Raw genomic sequence first — 14,876 nt, 5'->3', positions numbered from 1 at the left:
GATCCAAGTGTGCATACAGTACGTAATGTGAAGTCTACAAGAGTTCTGAAAAACAGTCGACTTACACAAACGCATCTGTTTCTCATAGTAAAAGTGTCTTCTCTTTGGTCTGGGTAATAGCATTGGTTGAACTTACACTACATAAACTACTGCAGTTTAAGATCATTCATAGGACTTCCTACACTCCTGCCCGAATCCATGTAACACACCCAGAAATATCACATCTCTGTTAGAGATGCAAAAAGCACAAAGGATGTTGTGATCCTGTGATAAACTGACACCGTTCTGGGATAATGTGCTGTATGTGCTGTCATTTCATTGTGTCTAGGAATTTATATCCATCCATCTCCACAATTAAGTCTGTTGGGAAATGTAAATATTGGTGAACAATATCAGAGTAAGTGTTGTGATCTAAGTCTAATTGCTGCAAAAATAACAAAGTGGAGGACTGAACTATCTAGTGATGCCGCTGGGTTTTGTCAATTATAAAGTTAAACAAAAACCAGAAGTGTTTGACAAAATGTGGAAACCATATGTTGATCACCTTGGGGAATGTGTTGTATAGTGGCCATTTTGTTTGTGTGTTGTGTTGTTTGTGGGGTGCCGTGGGAAAAACAATTTTACAACTAAAAAGAAAATAACTTAAAAGCTGTCTGGGACTGTATGTAGCTCCTTAGGTGTTGGTAAACCAAACATGTCATTATCAAGAATGTGGACACCATTAGAGTGCATTGTAAGCCTGAATCATCCCAGCAGTATATTGGGAGGGATGTTGATCGGTCGTAGCCATACTAAGAGAGACCTCTACTTTCACGAGTTACAGTAGGGACTGTAAAGTCTTACTTTAAATGGATATCTCCTCCGTCCCAGTCTTAACAAACCCCAAAGTCACAGCAGGGGCTTACAGTTCGAGACAATCTTCTCCTCTGCGAAAGGCCTATTCCACATTTGTCTGTGGGCACTGCTATTTTCCACTCTTAACGACTGCCTGCAAATCCAGCACAAGGAATTGGACTGAAACACCACAAATAGTTCAGAGACAGTTTAAGAGGCAGTCTACAGTGTTTACAGCCTCTTCAGTCCAATCACTGTACTAACTTCAAAACTAATGAGACAGTCAGGGAGAAAATCGCATTAGATAGATAAACAGATGGGAATGAGGAGGTGATATTGAAAATGCACGTATAACTACATTGTTGGTACAACCATGTGTGACGAACTCTTTCAAATAATCCAAATGCATTTCCACTTGCACATGACAAAGGAACATAGAGAGGGAACACACAAGGTTAAAGAGGAGGAACATGAATAGATGATGTTGGGCGAATCACAGAGCTGCTCTTATGAAAAGGGTGCTGTGGTGTATCACATTGTCTCTCCGGCTTTACACTTGGCAGCGCAACTAAAGGCCTGGCCAACATAGGGGGTGTTTACCAGGGATAATCATTCATAAAGGCCCCAGTGCACAATGAGGTCCATCTCAAGGCACAGTGTCATTTAAATGTCCCCTGAAGCGACCTGCTGAATTAAATATAAGGTGGCCCAGACAGAGCGAGAGATGGATAAAGGCTTCCTTCTAACTCCACAGGGGCCGAACAAGAATACCTTCAAACTTGCAACTTGTCGGTTTCTCTCTCAATCTTTTCTATTGTTTAGTCAGTTTCTGTCTCTCTCATTGTTGTTTTTGAGAACCAGGACATTGGTATCGAGTTCCATCCCTACACGTATCCCTCTGGGGAAATGTAAGATGTTTACTTGCCATGTTGACGCGCGTTGAGCTGCTTTGAACCTGGGCTGTGGGAGATGGCTGGCATTAACATTACAGTAGAGACAGCGAGAGGCCCTCTGTGACAGCCCTCTTTCGGCAGCCCACTAATTACATAGTGGAGATGTGGATTATTGTCAAAGTGAGTTTGACGCAGGTAAACTGCCTCCTGATGGTTCGGTGGAACTCTCACAGTGAACGCGCGACACCGAACTCTTTAAGTGGCGATGAAGTAAGTGACTCTGCCCTAATTGTCACAGCCACATTAAGGGAGTCCTGTTAAGCTTGTCAAACATGCAGCACCGGGTTTGACAACATCAAAACGTGTGCTGAGGAAAACTGTCCCATCTATTCCCACTTTGGTTGCAAATGCTCCGGAATTCACACTGGTTTATTTTCTCTGCCTTTGTGTAAATTCTTGAAGGCAAATCTCTTGACGGCAGATCTGCTCTTTCCGTGGCACACTTTTCAAGTCACGTCTCGCTTTACTTTGTGAACTTGAAATGAATATTCAGGGAGGGATATTCTGCAGAAATGAACAGAACGTTACTAGGTTATTAAGTGGGATATCATTTTGACAGTACTACACGCTGTACCAACAGCATAGTAATCAGACCACTCCTTACAGAGTCTATAAAACATTTCTGTCTTCTCTTTGTGCATTCCCTGAATAACGTTATCTCTAGGGCTGTGTGCAGCAGTGCACTGTGTCAGGATGGTCTGTCGTATCTCCCACCCAGAGGGAAAGGTGAGACCGGGTTTCTATCAACACCTCGCTCCCTGTGTGCACCAAGGCTTCATTGTGTGGTAGACAGGGTGCAAAATACCTCTCGACCGCCTTCCTTTGCTATGTTAGATCCCACCGCCTGCCTGTGTATTTGAATCTTCAAAACAGCAGCCATGTGATAAGCAGTGTGAGGAGATGTGTATATATATATATATATATATATATATATATATATATATATTATATATATATATATATATATATATATATATACCGTTCAAAAGTTTGGGGTTACTTAGAAATGTTCTTGTTTTTGAAAGAAAAGCAAAAAAATGTGTCCATTTAAAATAACATCAAATTGATCAGAAATACAGTGTAGACATTGTTAATGTTGTAAATGACTATTATAGCTGGAAACAGCTGATTTTGAATGGAATATCGACAAAGGCGTACCGAGGCCCATTATCAGCAACCATCACTCCTGTGTTCCAATGGCACATTGTGTTAGCTAATCCAAGTTTATAATTTTAAAAGGCTAATTGATCATTAGAAAACCCTTTTGCAATTATGTTAGCACAGCTGAAAACTGTTGTTCTGATTAAAGAAGCAACAAAATTGGCCTTCTTTAGACTAGTTGAGTATCTGGAGCATCAGCATTTGTGGGTTCGATTACAGGCTCAAAATGACCAGAAACAAATAACTTTCTTCTGTCAGTCTATTCTTGTTCTGAGAAGTGAAGGCTATTCCATGGGAGAAATTGCCAAGAAATGGAAGATCTCGTACAACGCTGTGTACTACTCCCTTCACAGAACAGCGCAAACTGGCTCTAACCAGAATAGAAAGAGGAGTGGGAGGCCCCGGTGCACAACTGAGCAAGAGGACAAGTACATTAGTGTTTATTTTGAGAAACAGACGCCTCACAAGTCCTCAACTGGCAGCTTCATTAAATAGTACCCGCAAAACACCAGTCTCAACGTCAACAGTGAAGAGGCGACTCTGGGATGCTGGCCTTCTAGGCAGAGTTGCAAAGAAAAAGCCATATCTCAGACTGGCCAATAAAAAGAAAAGATTAAGATGGGCAAAAGAACACAGACACTGGACAGAGGAACTCTGCCTAGAAGGCCAGCATCCCGGAGTCGGCTCTTCACTGTTGACGTTGAGACTGGTGTGAAGATGGTGTGGTGTGAAGATATATATATGTGTGATATATATATATATATATATATACCCACACACACACACACACACACACACACACCCGTGTGTGTATATACAGGGCTGAACCAGGCCACACTCTCTTGCTCTGTAGTGAACTGTAATAGCATTCACAGGCCAGGCTGCCAAACAGTAACAGGGTTCGGTCACTCTCTCCTCATACCGAGGGGAGCTGGAGACAGTTGCTGTGGCAGCAGGGGTAAACAAACAAATGCGGTACCATGAAATGCAGGAAAATAGTTACTGTGGAGTAATAACTCTGCTGCTGCAGTCGTCACCCGTCCCGTGCTCAGCTCTCACATACTGTATCTGGAGGCTTTGCATATCATGAATTGTTTTCAGCTGTTGGACCCGTTGTGGGTTTTCCCTGGGGTCAGCCCTTAGTAAAATAGTTAGCAGGACTGGAGGCCAGACCACTCTCTGTGAGCGTCTGTTCTGGGTTAAACTGGGTCATGTTGGTCCACATGATTGTTGAGGCGCTGGGTAACATCTCGTCCTGACTTAAAGACTCTTGGTCTGTATTTAATCGGCGCATTTGGGACTTGAATTGACCGTAGCAACACAGACTCCAACACACACAACAAACAACACTCCCGGCACGCGCTGAAGTGGATATGGGTCGGGGTAATACGCTTGAGGAAATTAGACCGGCATTTTTGCATAGCGCCGCTGGAAAATGATCGGATTTATCTCTCACGTGAATGGAAAGATCGCATATCCATAGTTACAATCAAAACAAGGCTTTATTCCACGGTTTGACTGCCAAATCTATGCTGATATTCTGTAGTACGGCCCATTAAACACCAATTAATATGATCATACATAATGCCTTGGACATTTACATACATACACTTCAACCCAAATTGCTTACACAGAATTTCCCACAGAGTGTTTGTGAGCAGTTATTGTTATGTAGCAACCAGTCTGTGTATTGGTTGCTAGCAGTGACAGACTACTACAGTATGTCGCATCCGTCAAGATATCCATTGAGACTTCTTTATACACTGTCTATGGACACAGCTGGAGGCTCGACTCTTGATGCAGGATTGGGATGTGATTGTGGAGCCAAAAGACATGCAGAACGGGTGCACGCACACATGCACACACACATATATATATATATATACACACACACACACACACACACACACACACACACACACACACACACACACCCACACACACACACACACCGAACGAACACATCCATCAATCACCAGTCTCACCAGCTAGAATAACAAGCCTTTCATCTAATTGTGGCAGCCGGAGGGCTTCGGTTCCACCTGATAGATATCACTAGTTGCACAACCTCTTCCCATTGTTTTGACTGCTGACGTCAACATGACCATAGAGAAGATTATTGGGGGGAACAAGATGTGCCTCGCTACTGTGTCTCTGCTATTATGGGAAGCGTTTAGGCACCATTAGCTGTCCACTGTGACATATGTGTTTGGGGCTCCAGATATGCTTTCAAATGTCTATTTATTTACTGAGTGGGCTCTTAAATAGAGTGGGGAAAATTGAAAAATGCTATAATACATACCTCTACTTGATAACATGTTTGTAAATTATAATGATAAATAACAAATATGACCACAGAAGTGTGGTGGGTGAAATAACATTTATCTTTGGGACTAAATAACATTTGTCTTTTGGACAAAAATGAAGGATTTCTTTTATCGTATTCTAGCTACCTAAACACCCTGTACTAACCACGCTAAATAATCAACAGTGTAACGCCATGACAGGTCTGGGAACAGTATAGTAAACAGACAGTACTCACCATGCCATGGTTGAGCCACTGGGGTATGAAGTTGTCCAGAAGTCTGGGGTACACCAGGTCTCTGTCATACAAGTACAGGGCCCAGAACATGGTCACCACAAACTGCAGAGAGACAGGGACATAGGAGACATAGTGAGGACATAGGAGACATAGTGAGGACATAGGAGACATAGTGAGGACATAGGAGTGAGGACATAGGAGACTGTGAGGATATAGGCTATATAGTGAGGACATAGGAGACACAGTGAGGACTTAGAAGATAGTGAGGACATAGAGAGACATAGTAAGGACATAGAGAGACGTAGTAAGGACCTAGAGTGACATAGTGAGGACAAAGAGAGTAGAGACAGTGATGACATCAGTTACATGAAAAGAAGATGAACTATCAAACAATCATGAATCACAAAGATAAACAATCATGCAGATAATCCTAATAGAGAAGATAAAATGTTTATGTAAGACAGCAATACAGCTTACATTTCTCAGAAAACCCATTCATCAAAAAGTCATGTTTAGGATTAATTCAAAGTTACATTTCGCTGCACTTCACATAAGAATAGTGGTTGATGTGGAAATACTATGATTGAATATTGAAACAATGCGTGGTGAGTGTATAAATATGTGACACACATACCATTACACACCCAAACGTACAGCCCCTTAGCCATGTCATGGCTCACACCATCCAGCAAGGCACTGTCATACAGTATATCACCCTATATCCCAGTGGGCAAAACCTGGTTGAAAAGACGTCAGTATTATGTTATTTTATGAAAACTTATTCTGGTCGCAAACTGGTTGAATTCTTTTATTTTTATTTAAATGTATTTTTCTGACCACCATACGACAAGTGGATCATAATTATGACCACTATATGATGTGTTATATTACAGTGCCTTCAGGAAGTATTCACACCCCTTGACTTTTTCCACTTTTTTGTTGTGTTACAGCCTGAATTTTTATGTTGTGTCAATGACTTACACACAATACCCCATAATGTCAAAGTGGAATTATGGTAAATAAAATTTTAAAAAAGGAAAGCTGAAATGTATTGAGTCAATAAGTATTCAACCCCTTTGTTATGGCAAGCCTAAATACGTTCAGAGTACACATTTTCTTAACAAGTCACATAATACCTCATCTCTGTAGCCCACACATACAATTATCTGTAAGGTCCCTCAGCCGAGCAGTGAATTTCAAACACAGATTCAACCACAAATACCAGGGAGGTTTTCCAATGCTTCGCAAAGAAGGGCACCTATTAGTAGATGGGTAAAAGAAAGCATGGTGGTTATTAATTACACTTTGGATGGTGTATCAATACACCCAGTCACTACAAAGATACAGGTGTCCTTCCTAACTCAGAGGAAGGAGAGGAAGGAAACCGCTCAGGGATTTCACCATGAGGCCAATGGTGACATTAAAACAGTTAGTTTTCTCCTATCACAGCCATTAAACTCTGAGTATGAATCAACAACATTGTAGTTACTCCACAATAGTAACCTAAATGACAGAGTGAAAAGGAAGCCTGTACAGAATTAACATATTCATTATGTTTGGAATATTCAATGTTTACAATAAGGCACTGAAGTAAAACTGCAAAAAATGTGGCAAAGAAATGAATTTTATGTCCTGAATACAAAGCATTACGTTTGTGGCAAATCACATCACTGAGTACCACTCTTCATATTTTCAAGCATGGTGGTGGCTGCATCATGTTATGGGTATGCTTGTCATCTGCAAGGACTAAACGGAATAGTACAGGCAAAATCCTGGAGGAAAACCTGGTTCAGTCTGCTTTCCAACAGACATGGAGAGACAAATTCACCTTTCAGCAGAACAATAACCTAAAACACGAAGCCAAATATACACTGGAGTTGCTTACCAAGATGACATTGAATGTTCCTGAGTGGCCTAGTTTCAGTTTTGACATAAATCGTTTTGAAAATCTATGGCAACTTGACAGAGCTTGAAGAAAATAATGTGCAAATATTGTACAATTTAGATGTGCAAAGCTCTTAGAGACTTATCCAGGGTTGTGAATACTTATGTAAATTACATATTTTTGTATTTCATTTTCAAACATTTCTATAAACATGTTTTCACTTAGTCATTATGGGGTATTGTGCGTAGATAGGTGAGGATTTTAACACAACAAAATGTGGAAAGTCAAGAGGTATGAATACTTTCTGAAGGCACTGTATATACTGGTCATAGTTAAGACAACCTGAATGACCCCGATTACAGCTTATTACCTACTGTAAAAAGTATTGCAGAGGATGAAGTTTGATATTGAATACATGGTTCATTACATTTCTATGTGTTTCTATAGACACCAATTAATGTTTCAATATGCAACATATTCTTACATTTAAAATATATCAAGCAATGGCAAAAACTAATATACATCAAAACATTTTGCACATCTGCATACAGTAATTGTTTCAGAATTCCCCCACAGACATTAGATGCATAGAAAGACGGACACAGAGTATATAAAGGCTCATTGTTTTTATTTTATTAATGATTAATAAGAGTGGTGTGATGGGGTAGATCCTCATGAAGGACCTCTGAGCACAGAAGACGATCTGGAGCGTAGTGGCCCTCTTGAAGAGTCGTGTGATGGGTCAGATCTGCAATGAACAGAATCAGTGCATCACAACTTTATCAAATTGAGATTTTAAAGAAAACTAGAAAATAACATTCCTGAAGAAACTTTGGACTCAGCTGACTAAATGTATTTCCATGGTACGAGTTGAAGAAGTTTGTGGCAGTTATAGATTAGAGGTGTCTTCAAAAAAGAGCAACTTGTACAAAACATTAGGAACATCTGCTCTTTCCATGACATAGCCTGACCAGGTGAATCCATCTGAAAGCAATGATCCTTTATTGATAACACCTGTTAAATCCACTTCAGTCAGTGTAGATGAAGGGGAGAAGACAGATTAAAGGAGGATGTTTACGCCTTGAGACAATTGAGAAATGGATTGTGCATGTGTGCTATTCCGAGGGTGAATGGGCAAGGCAAAAGATTTAAGTGCCTCTGAATGTGATGTAAAGTTGCGATGCACTGACTACAAAGGGAAGCACAGCCGGGAGCTGCCCAGTGACACAAGCCTACCAGACGAGCTAAACTACTTCTATGCTCGCTTCGAGGCAAATAACACTAAAACATGCATGATAGCACCAGCTGTTCCAGAAGACTGTGTGATCACACTCTCCACAGCCGATGTGAGTAATACCTTTAAACAGGTCAACATTCACAAGGCCGCAGGGCCAGACGGATTACCAGGACGTGTACTCCGAGCATGCGCTGACCAACTGGCAAGTGTCTTCACTGACATTTTCAACCTCTCCCTGTCCGAGTCTGTAATACCAACATGTTTTAAGCAGACCACCATAGTGCCTGTGCCCAAGAACACTAAGGTAACCTGCCTAAATGACTACCGACCCGTAGCACTCACGTCTGTAGCCATGAAGTGCTTTGAAAGGCTGGTCATGGCTCACATCAACACCATTATCCCAGAAACCCTAGACCCACTCCAATTTGCATACCGCGCCAACAGATCCACAGATGATGCAATCTCTATTGCACTCCACAGTGCCCTTTCCCACCTGGACAAAAGGAACACCTATGTGAGAATGCTATTCATTGACTACAGCTCAGCGTTTAATACCATTGTCCCCTCAAAGCTCATCAATAAGCTAAGGACCCTGGGACTAAACACCTCCCTCTGCAACTGGATCCTGGACTTCCTGACGATTTGGCATGGGTCCTCAGATCCTCAAAAGGTTCTACAGCTGCACCATCGAGAGCATCCTGACTGGTTGCATCACTGCCTGGTATGGCAACTGCTTGGCCTCTGACCGCAAGGCACTACAGAGGGTAGTGCGAACGGCCCAGTACATCACTGGAGCCAAGCTTCCTGCCATCTAGGACCTCTATACCAGGCGGCGTCAGAGGAAGGCCTTAAAAATTGTCAAAGACTCCAGCCACCCTAGTCATAGACTGTTCTCTCTGCTACCGCACGGCAAGCGGTACCGGTGCGCCAAGTCTAGGTTCCAAGAGGCTTCTAAACAGCTTCTACTCCCAAGCCATAAGACTCCTGAACACCTAATCAAATGGCTACCCAGACTATTTGCATTGCTCCCCTCTTTTACACCGCTGCTACTCTCTGTTGTTATCATCTATGCATAGTCACTTTAATAACTCTACCTACATGTACATATTACCTCAACTAACCGGGGCCCCGCACATTGACTCTGTACCAGTACTCCCCTGTAAATAGTCTTGCTATTGTTATTTTACTGCTGCTCTTTAATTTCTTGTTACTTTTATTTATTATTCTTATTTTTTTAAACTGCATTTTTGGTTAGGGGCTCGTAAGTAAGCATTTCACTGTAAGGTCCACACCTGTTGTATTCAGTGCATGTGACTAATAAAATTTGATTTGGAATGGGGTATGTTAGTAGGTGCCAGGTTCACTGGTTTGAATGTGTCAAGAGCTGCAACCCTGCTGGGTTTTTCACACTCAACAGTTTCCCGTGTGTATCAAGAATGATCCACCACCCAAAGGACATCCAGCCAACTTGACACAACTGTGGGAAGCATTGGATTCAACATGAGCCAGCATCCCTGTGGAATGCTTTCGACACCTTGTAGAGTCCATGCCCTGACGAATTGAGGCTGTTCGGAGGGCAAAAGGGGGTGCAACTCAATATATGGGAAGGTGTTCCTTTTGTATACTCATTGTACATACTATGTGTCCTCCTCCACCACGACAGTCAGGGGCACATTTTAGGACTTTCCAGAGGGCCCGTAACACATCAACCTCCTCAGTGTTCTGACTTTTCATGACACTTACTGTAAGCATAAATAGAGAAGAAAATAAATGAATGATTTGGCATAATGTGGGCATGCAGGATATGACAGAACAGTAATACACAGTAACTATCTTTAACAGTCAGAATCTACAAATTGTTTTTCATTAACATTGGTTTCCATCCAACCTTTTTATGCAAGTAAAGTACAACTTGGAAAAAAATACTGTATCTCATTTACATGCTGTAAGTATTCACACCCCTGAGTCAATACTTTGTAGAAGCATCTTTTGTAGCGATTACAGATGTGAGTCTTTCTGGGTAAGAGATTTCCACACTTGGATTGTGCAACATTTGCCCATTATTCTTTTCAAAATTCTTCAAGCTCTGTCAAATTGGTTGTTGATCATTCCTATACAACCATTTTAAAGTCTTGCCATAGATTTTCAAGTAGATTTAAGTGAAAATTGTAACAAGGCCACTCAGTAACATTCACTGTCTCCTTGGTAAGCAACTCCATTGTAGATTTGGCCTTGTGTTTTATGTTAATGTTCTGCTGAAAGGTGAATTCATTAATCTATCTCCCAGTGTCTGGTGGAAAGCAGACTGAACCAGGTTTTCCTCAAGGATTTTTCCTTAGCTCCATTCCATAAAAATGTTTATCCTGAAAAACTCCCCTGTCCTTAACGATTACAAGCATACCCAAAACATGATGCAGCCACCACTATGCTTGAAAATATGGAGAATGGTAATCAGTAATGTATTATATTTGCCCCAAACATAACACTTGTTTTCAGGACAAAAAGTTAATTGCTTTGCCACATTTTCTGCAGTATTACTTTAGTGCCTTATTGCAATCAGGATGCATGTTTTGGAATATTTTTATTCTGTACAGGCTTCCTTTTCAGTCTGTCATTTAGGTTAGTATTGTAGAGTAACTACAATGTTGTTGATCCATCCTCAGTTTTCTCCTATCACAGCCATTAAACTGTAACTGTCATGGTGAAATCCCTGAGAGGTTTTGTTCCTTTCCGACAACTTGAGTTAGGAAGGACGCCTGTATCTTTGTAGTGACTGGGTGTATTTATACACCATCCAAAGTGTAATTAATAACTTCAGCATGCTCAAAGGGATATTCTTTTTTTTAACCCATCTACCAATAGGTGCAATTCTTTGCAAGGCATTGGAGAACTTCCCTGGTCTCTGGTTAAATCTGTATTTGAAATTCACTGCTCGATTGAGGGACCTTACAGATAATTCTATGTGTGTGGTACAGAGGTGAGGTAGTCATTCAAAAATGATTTTAAACACTATTATTGTACACAGTGAATCCATGCAACTTATTATTCAACTTGTTAAGCACAGTTTTACTCCTGAACTCATTTAGGCTTGCTCTGTCAAAGGTGTTGAATACTTATTGACTTAAGACATTTCAGATTTTCATTTGCAAAACTTTTGAAAAACAAAATTCTGCTTTGACATTATGGGGTGTAGTGTTTGTAGGCCAGTGCAAAACATCAACATTTAATACATTTTAAATTCAGGCTGTAACACAACAAAATGTGGAAAAAGTCAAGGGGTGTGAATACTTTCTGAAGGCACTGTAGGTAGACTGCACACAATGTATAGCTGTTGGCTAGTGTGCACATGCCAAGACCAAAGTGGGCACATTCGCTATATAATGCAAAATTTGTTGTGACAAAACCATCAGTAGAGTTGAAAATGCAACGGAAACACATTTAACTTGTATTTCTTATTCGGTACAAGGGAATTTAACCGCAAAAGTTATGTTTACTACATCATCATGCACAGCCATTTATCACCAATAAGTCAATTTGGTGGAAACTCATCTCTGTTTGGAAAATGTGCATATTGTTTTTGTGTATTTGCGAATATTCACATGAAAATCTGATGTAAACCTAGCTGTTGTTCATGTCAAATGTCTCAACTGCTCATATTTACTTACCAACTACAATGAAGAGCACACACTAGTGGTAGCAAAGGCATGCTTGTGTAACAGTAGTTGGATAATATCTGTAAATGTTTTAAGAATGAGCAAGAGAGAAATGGGAGAAACTTTACATGACTTAGAACCACGGTTTTGCACCTGGAAAAAAAAAGTTAGTTAAAATAGGATTTTATATGCTTTACAAACTTATATTATTAGAAGCAGTGCTATTCCAATTTGATCTACTTACTCAGGCAATCATAGGCAGCTGAATAGCATGTCTCTTGGGGAATCCAGTCTGTGATGCAATGAAAAAATGTTAACGATCATCAGCATAGCTAGTACAAACCTATCTCTTACAAAGCTGATTAGTAGGAATCAATACACATTGAATATCAGAGTATCAAATAGAGAAACAAACAACATTTTCCACACAAAACTGTTAATGACTATGGATTTAAGGAGGGGTTGGTCTGCTCTCTCCTATCCCTGGGATGTAGTAGAATAGGTCACTGGTAACAGAGTGTGTGGTCAAGCACTGCTGTAGAAGCCATGCATCAGGTCATTGACATGTTTCAGGAACTTTAAAGACCGAGACAAATCATGATTAACCATTACCTAAGGTCTTCACTAAGTTAGACTTAGCCCAGCAAGTACATTGACTATGTTGCCCCTCAGCAATCTGGCAGTCAGGCAGACGGAGAGAGAGAGAGAGAGCGAGAGATAGACAGCAAAACAGGCTATTTAATCGTCTTAGTCAGCAGGCTGGATAACTTCTGTACTCCTTTCCTTTGTTACCGCCTCCATCCTTCCATCCAAGCTAGACCCCACTGGGCACAGACATTAATCCAACGTCTATTCCACGCTGGTTCAACGTAATTTCATTTCAATGATGTGGAAACAACGTTGATTCAACCGGTGTGCCCAGTGGGAAGATTCCTGCAAAAAAAAGAGAATCAAGAATTGAAAAAGGCAGTTGAGAGGTGCAACATGTGAATGAGTGTTGAGGGGGAGCAGGTATAGCAAAATGTATCGTATTGTCAAATACAAAATACACAAAAATACAAGGATGTCTGATGAATCATGAAAAACTTTACATCAATATGGGGGGGGATCACATTTCAATAATATATGGCTAGCTTACAATGTCTCACACACACAATCAATGTTTCCTATATGTGTATTCATCAACCATCTCTCTCTCTCTCACACACACACACACACACACACACACACACACACACACACACACACACACACAGCTAGCATGTCACAATGTTGACATGAACTATATTTTCTATAAGTTATTGTGATCATCTCTCTCTCTCTCTCTCACTCAAACACACTCACACAGAGAACACACATACACACACACACACACATTTACTGTCATTAACTAAACATATCAAAATGAAAACTTACCATGTCAATGGAGGATTAGCCAGAGATAACGTTAGTTAGCTAAAGTTAGCTAGCTAGCGAACCTTTCCTTTACGTTCTTTTCCCCAACAAACCACCGCTTTACTTACAACAGTAAAACAAGAATGCAGGACAACAGGGACTACCACTTAGCAGTCAAATATATATTTTTTGGTGTACATTTTGAGAAACTGTCATTCTTTTCCAGCTGTGTTGTGTAGCCTGCCCGGTGCTCTGTCCCAACGGCCTTATGGAATGTTGATGCTGAAGCAAGCAGGCTGCCTGCTGCGCGTAGAGATCTATTGCTGCGCGTGAAGCACAGATTCCAATCCAAGTTTCAGCTGGAACTGATATGCCTACCTCCTTATTTAGCCACTGAAATTAAAATACAATTACTGCCCGCATTATGTTAATTGCTTAAAAGCTTTAAGGGAAAATATTATAGTCATATTTTCGGGATCAAATTCAGGTGCAATCGTGTTTGACTAATTAGTGATTAAAATAAATGCCATAAAAATAGGATTTCCTGGTAAATTGTATTAGGATATTGAAAAAAATAGGCCTGTGTGTTATTTGTTAAATTCAGATCTTTTTTTGTTAGTCATAATAGAACATCAAAATGGCATACAGTGGAACAGAAGAACATGTGCATCACAATAAACAGTGCAATTAGCTAACACAGACAAAAGATGACCATAGAAGTCAACACACACAGCAAGTTAGCAGATATCATTAATTAAACATCCCATATTTCATTTTGCTGCAGTCTTACTGAATTTGAACTGCATTGAATTTTTGTAAAGTTATTATTGTGCATGTATATCTTATATGCTGGTAGCCTAGAAACAATGTTATGGAAATGAATGAGCACTTTTAATTGGGTGGACAGTAAAACAAAAGCTGCCATAGCCTTTAGTAAAAGCAAAAGCATTTATAGGATTGGATATTCTCTAAATTAGGGACCATCTCTGATAACTATAGGACCGCAGAGACTGACACACATTTTAACTTTCAATGACCTAGCAAATTTGATGACTTGGAGGTGAAATATATATATATTTTTTATTTATATTGGTATTTCATCCCATACTGAATAAAAACCTTAAATGGCCCTACTCCTGAAAAAGTTAATCGGGCCGGATAAACTGAAATGGGCTCGGCTCGAGTACCATTAGCCGGAGCCCAGAGTAATATGATT

At 40.4% G+C, this 14,876-nt stretch overlaps 1 protein-coding gene across 2 annotated transcripts in view; it reads right to left on the bottom strand.

Annotated features, from left to right (window-relative positions):
• Positions 1-14,876, bottom strand: part of LOC106607822 (androgen-induced gene 1 protein) — a 52,196-nt gene that overhangs the window by 16,352 nt on the left and 20,968 nt on the right. The window contains exon 3 of one of the 2 annotated variants that reach the window (XM_014205216.3): positions 5,491-5,592. In XM_014205216.3, the coding sequence (XP_014060691.1) occupies positions 5,491-5,592 (102 nt within the window). Of the gene's footprint in view, positions 1-5,490; positions 5,593-7,986; positions 8,124-14,876 lie in introns of those variants that run through there. The other variant, XM_045720830.2, reaches the window with a different exon arrangement.

This window comes from Salmo salar, chromosome 06 (genome assembly GCF_965601325.2).
Source record: "Salmo salar chromosome 06, fSalSal1, whole genome shotgun sequence".
Lineage (NCBI taxonomy): Eukaryota > Metazoa > Chordata > Actinopteri > Salmoniformes > Salmonidae > Salmo > Salmo salar.
The sequence above is the reverse complement of the archived record's forward strand: the minus strand, read 5'-3'. Positions and strand labels throughout refer to the sequence as shown.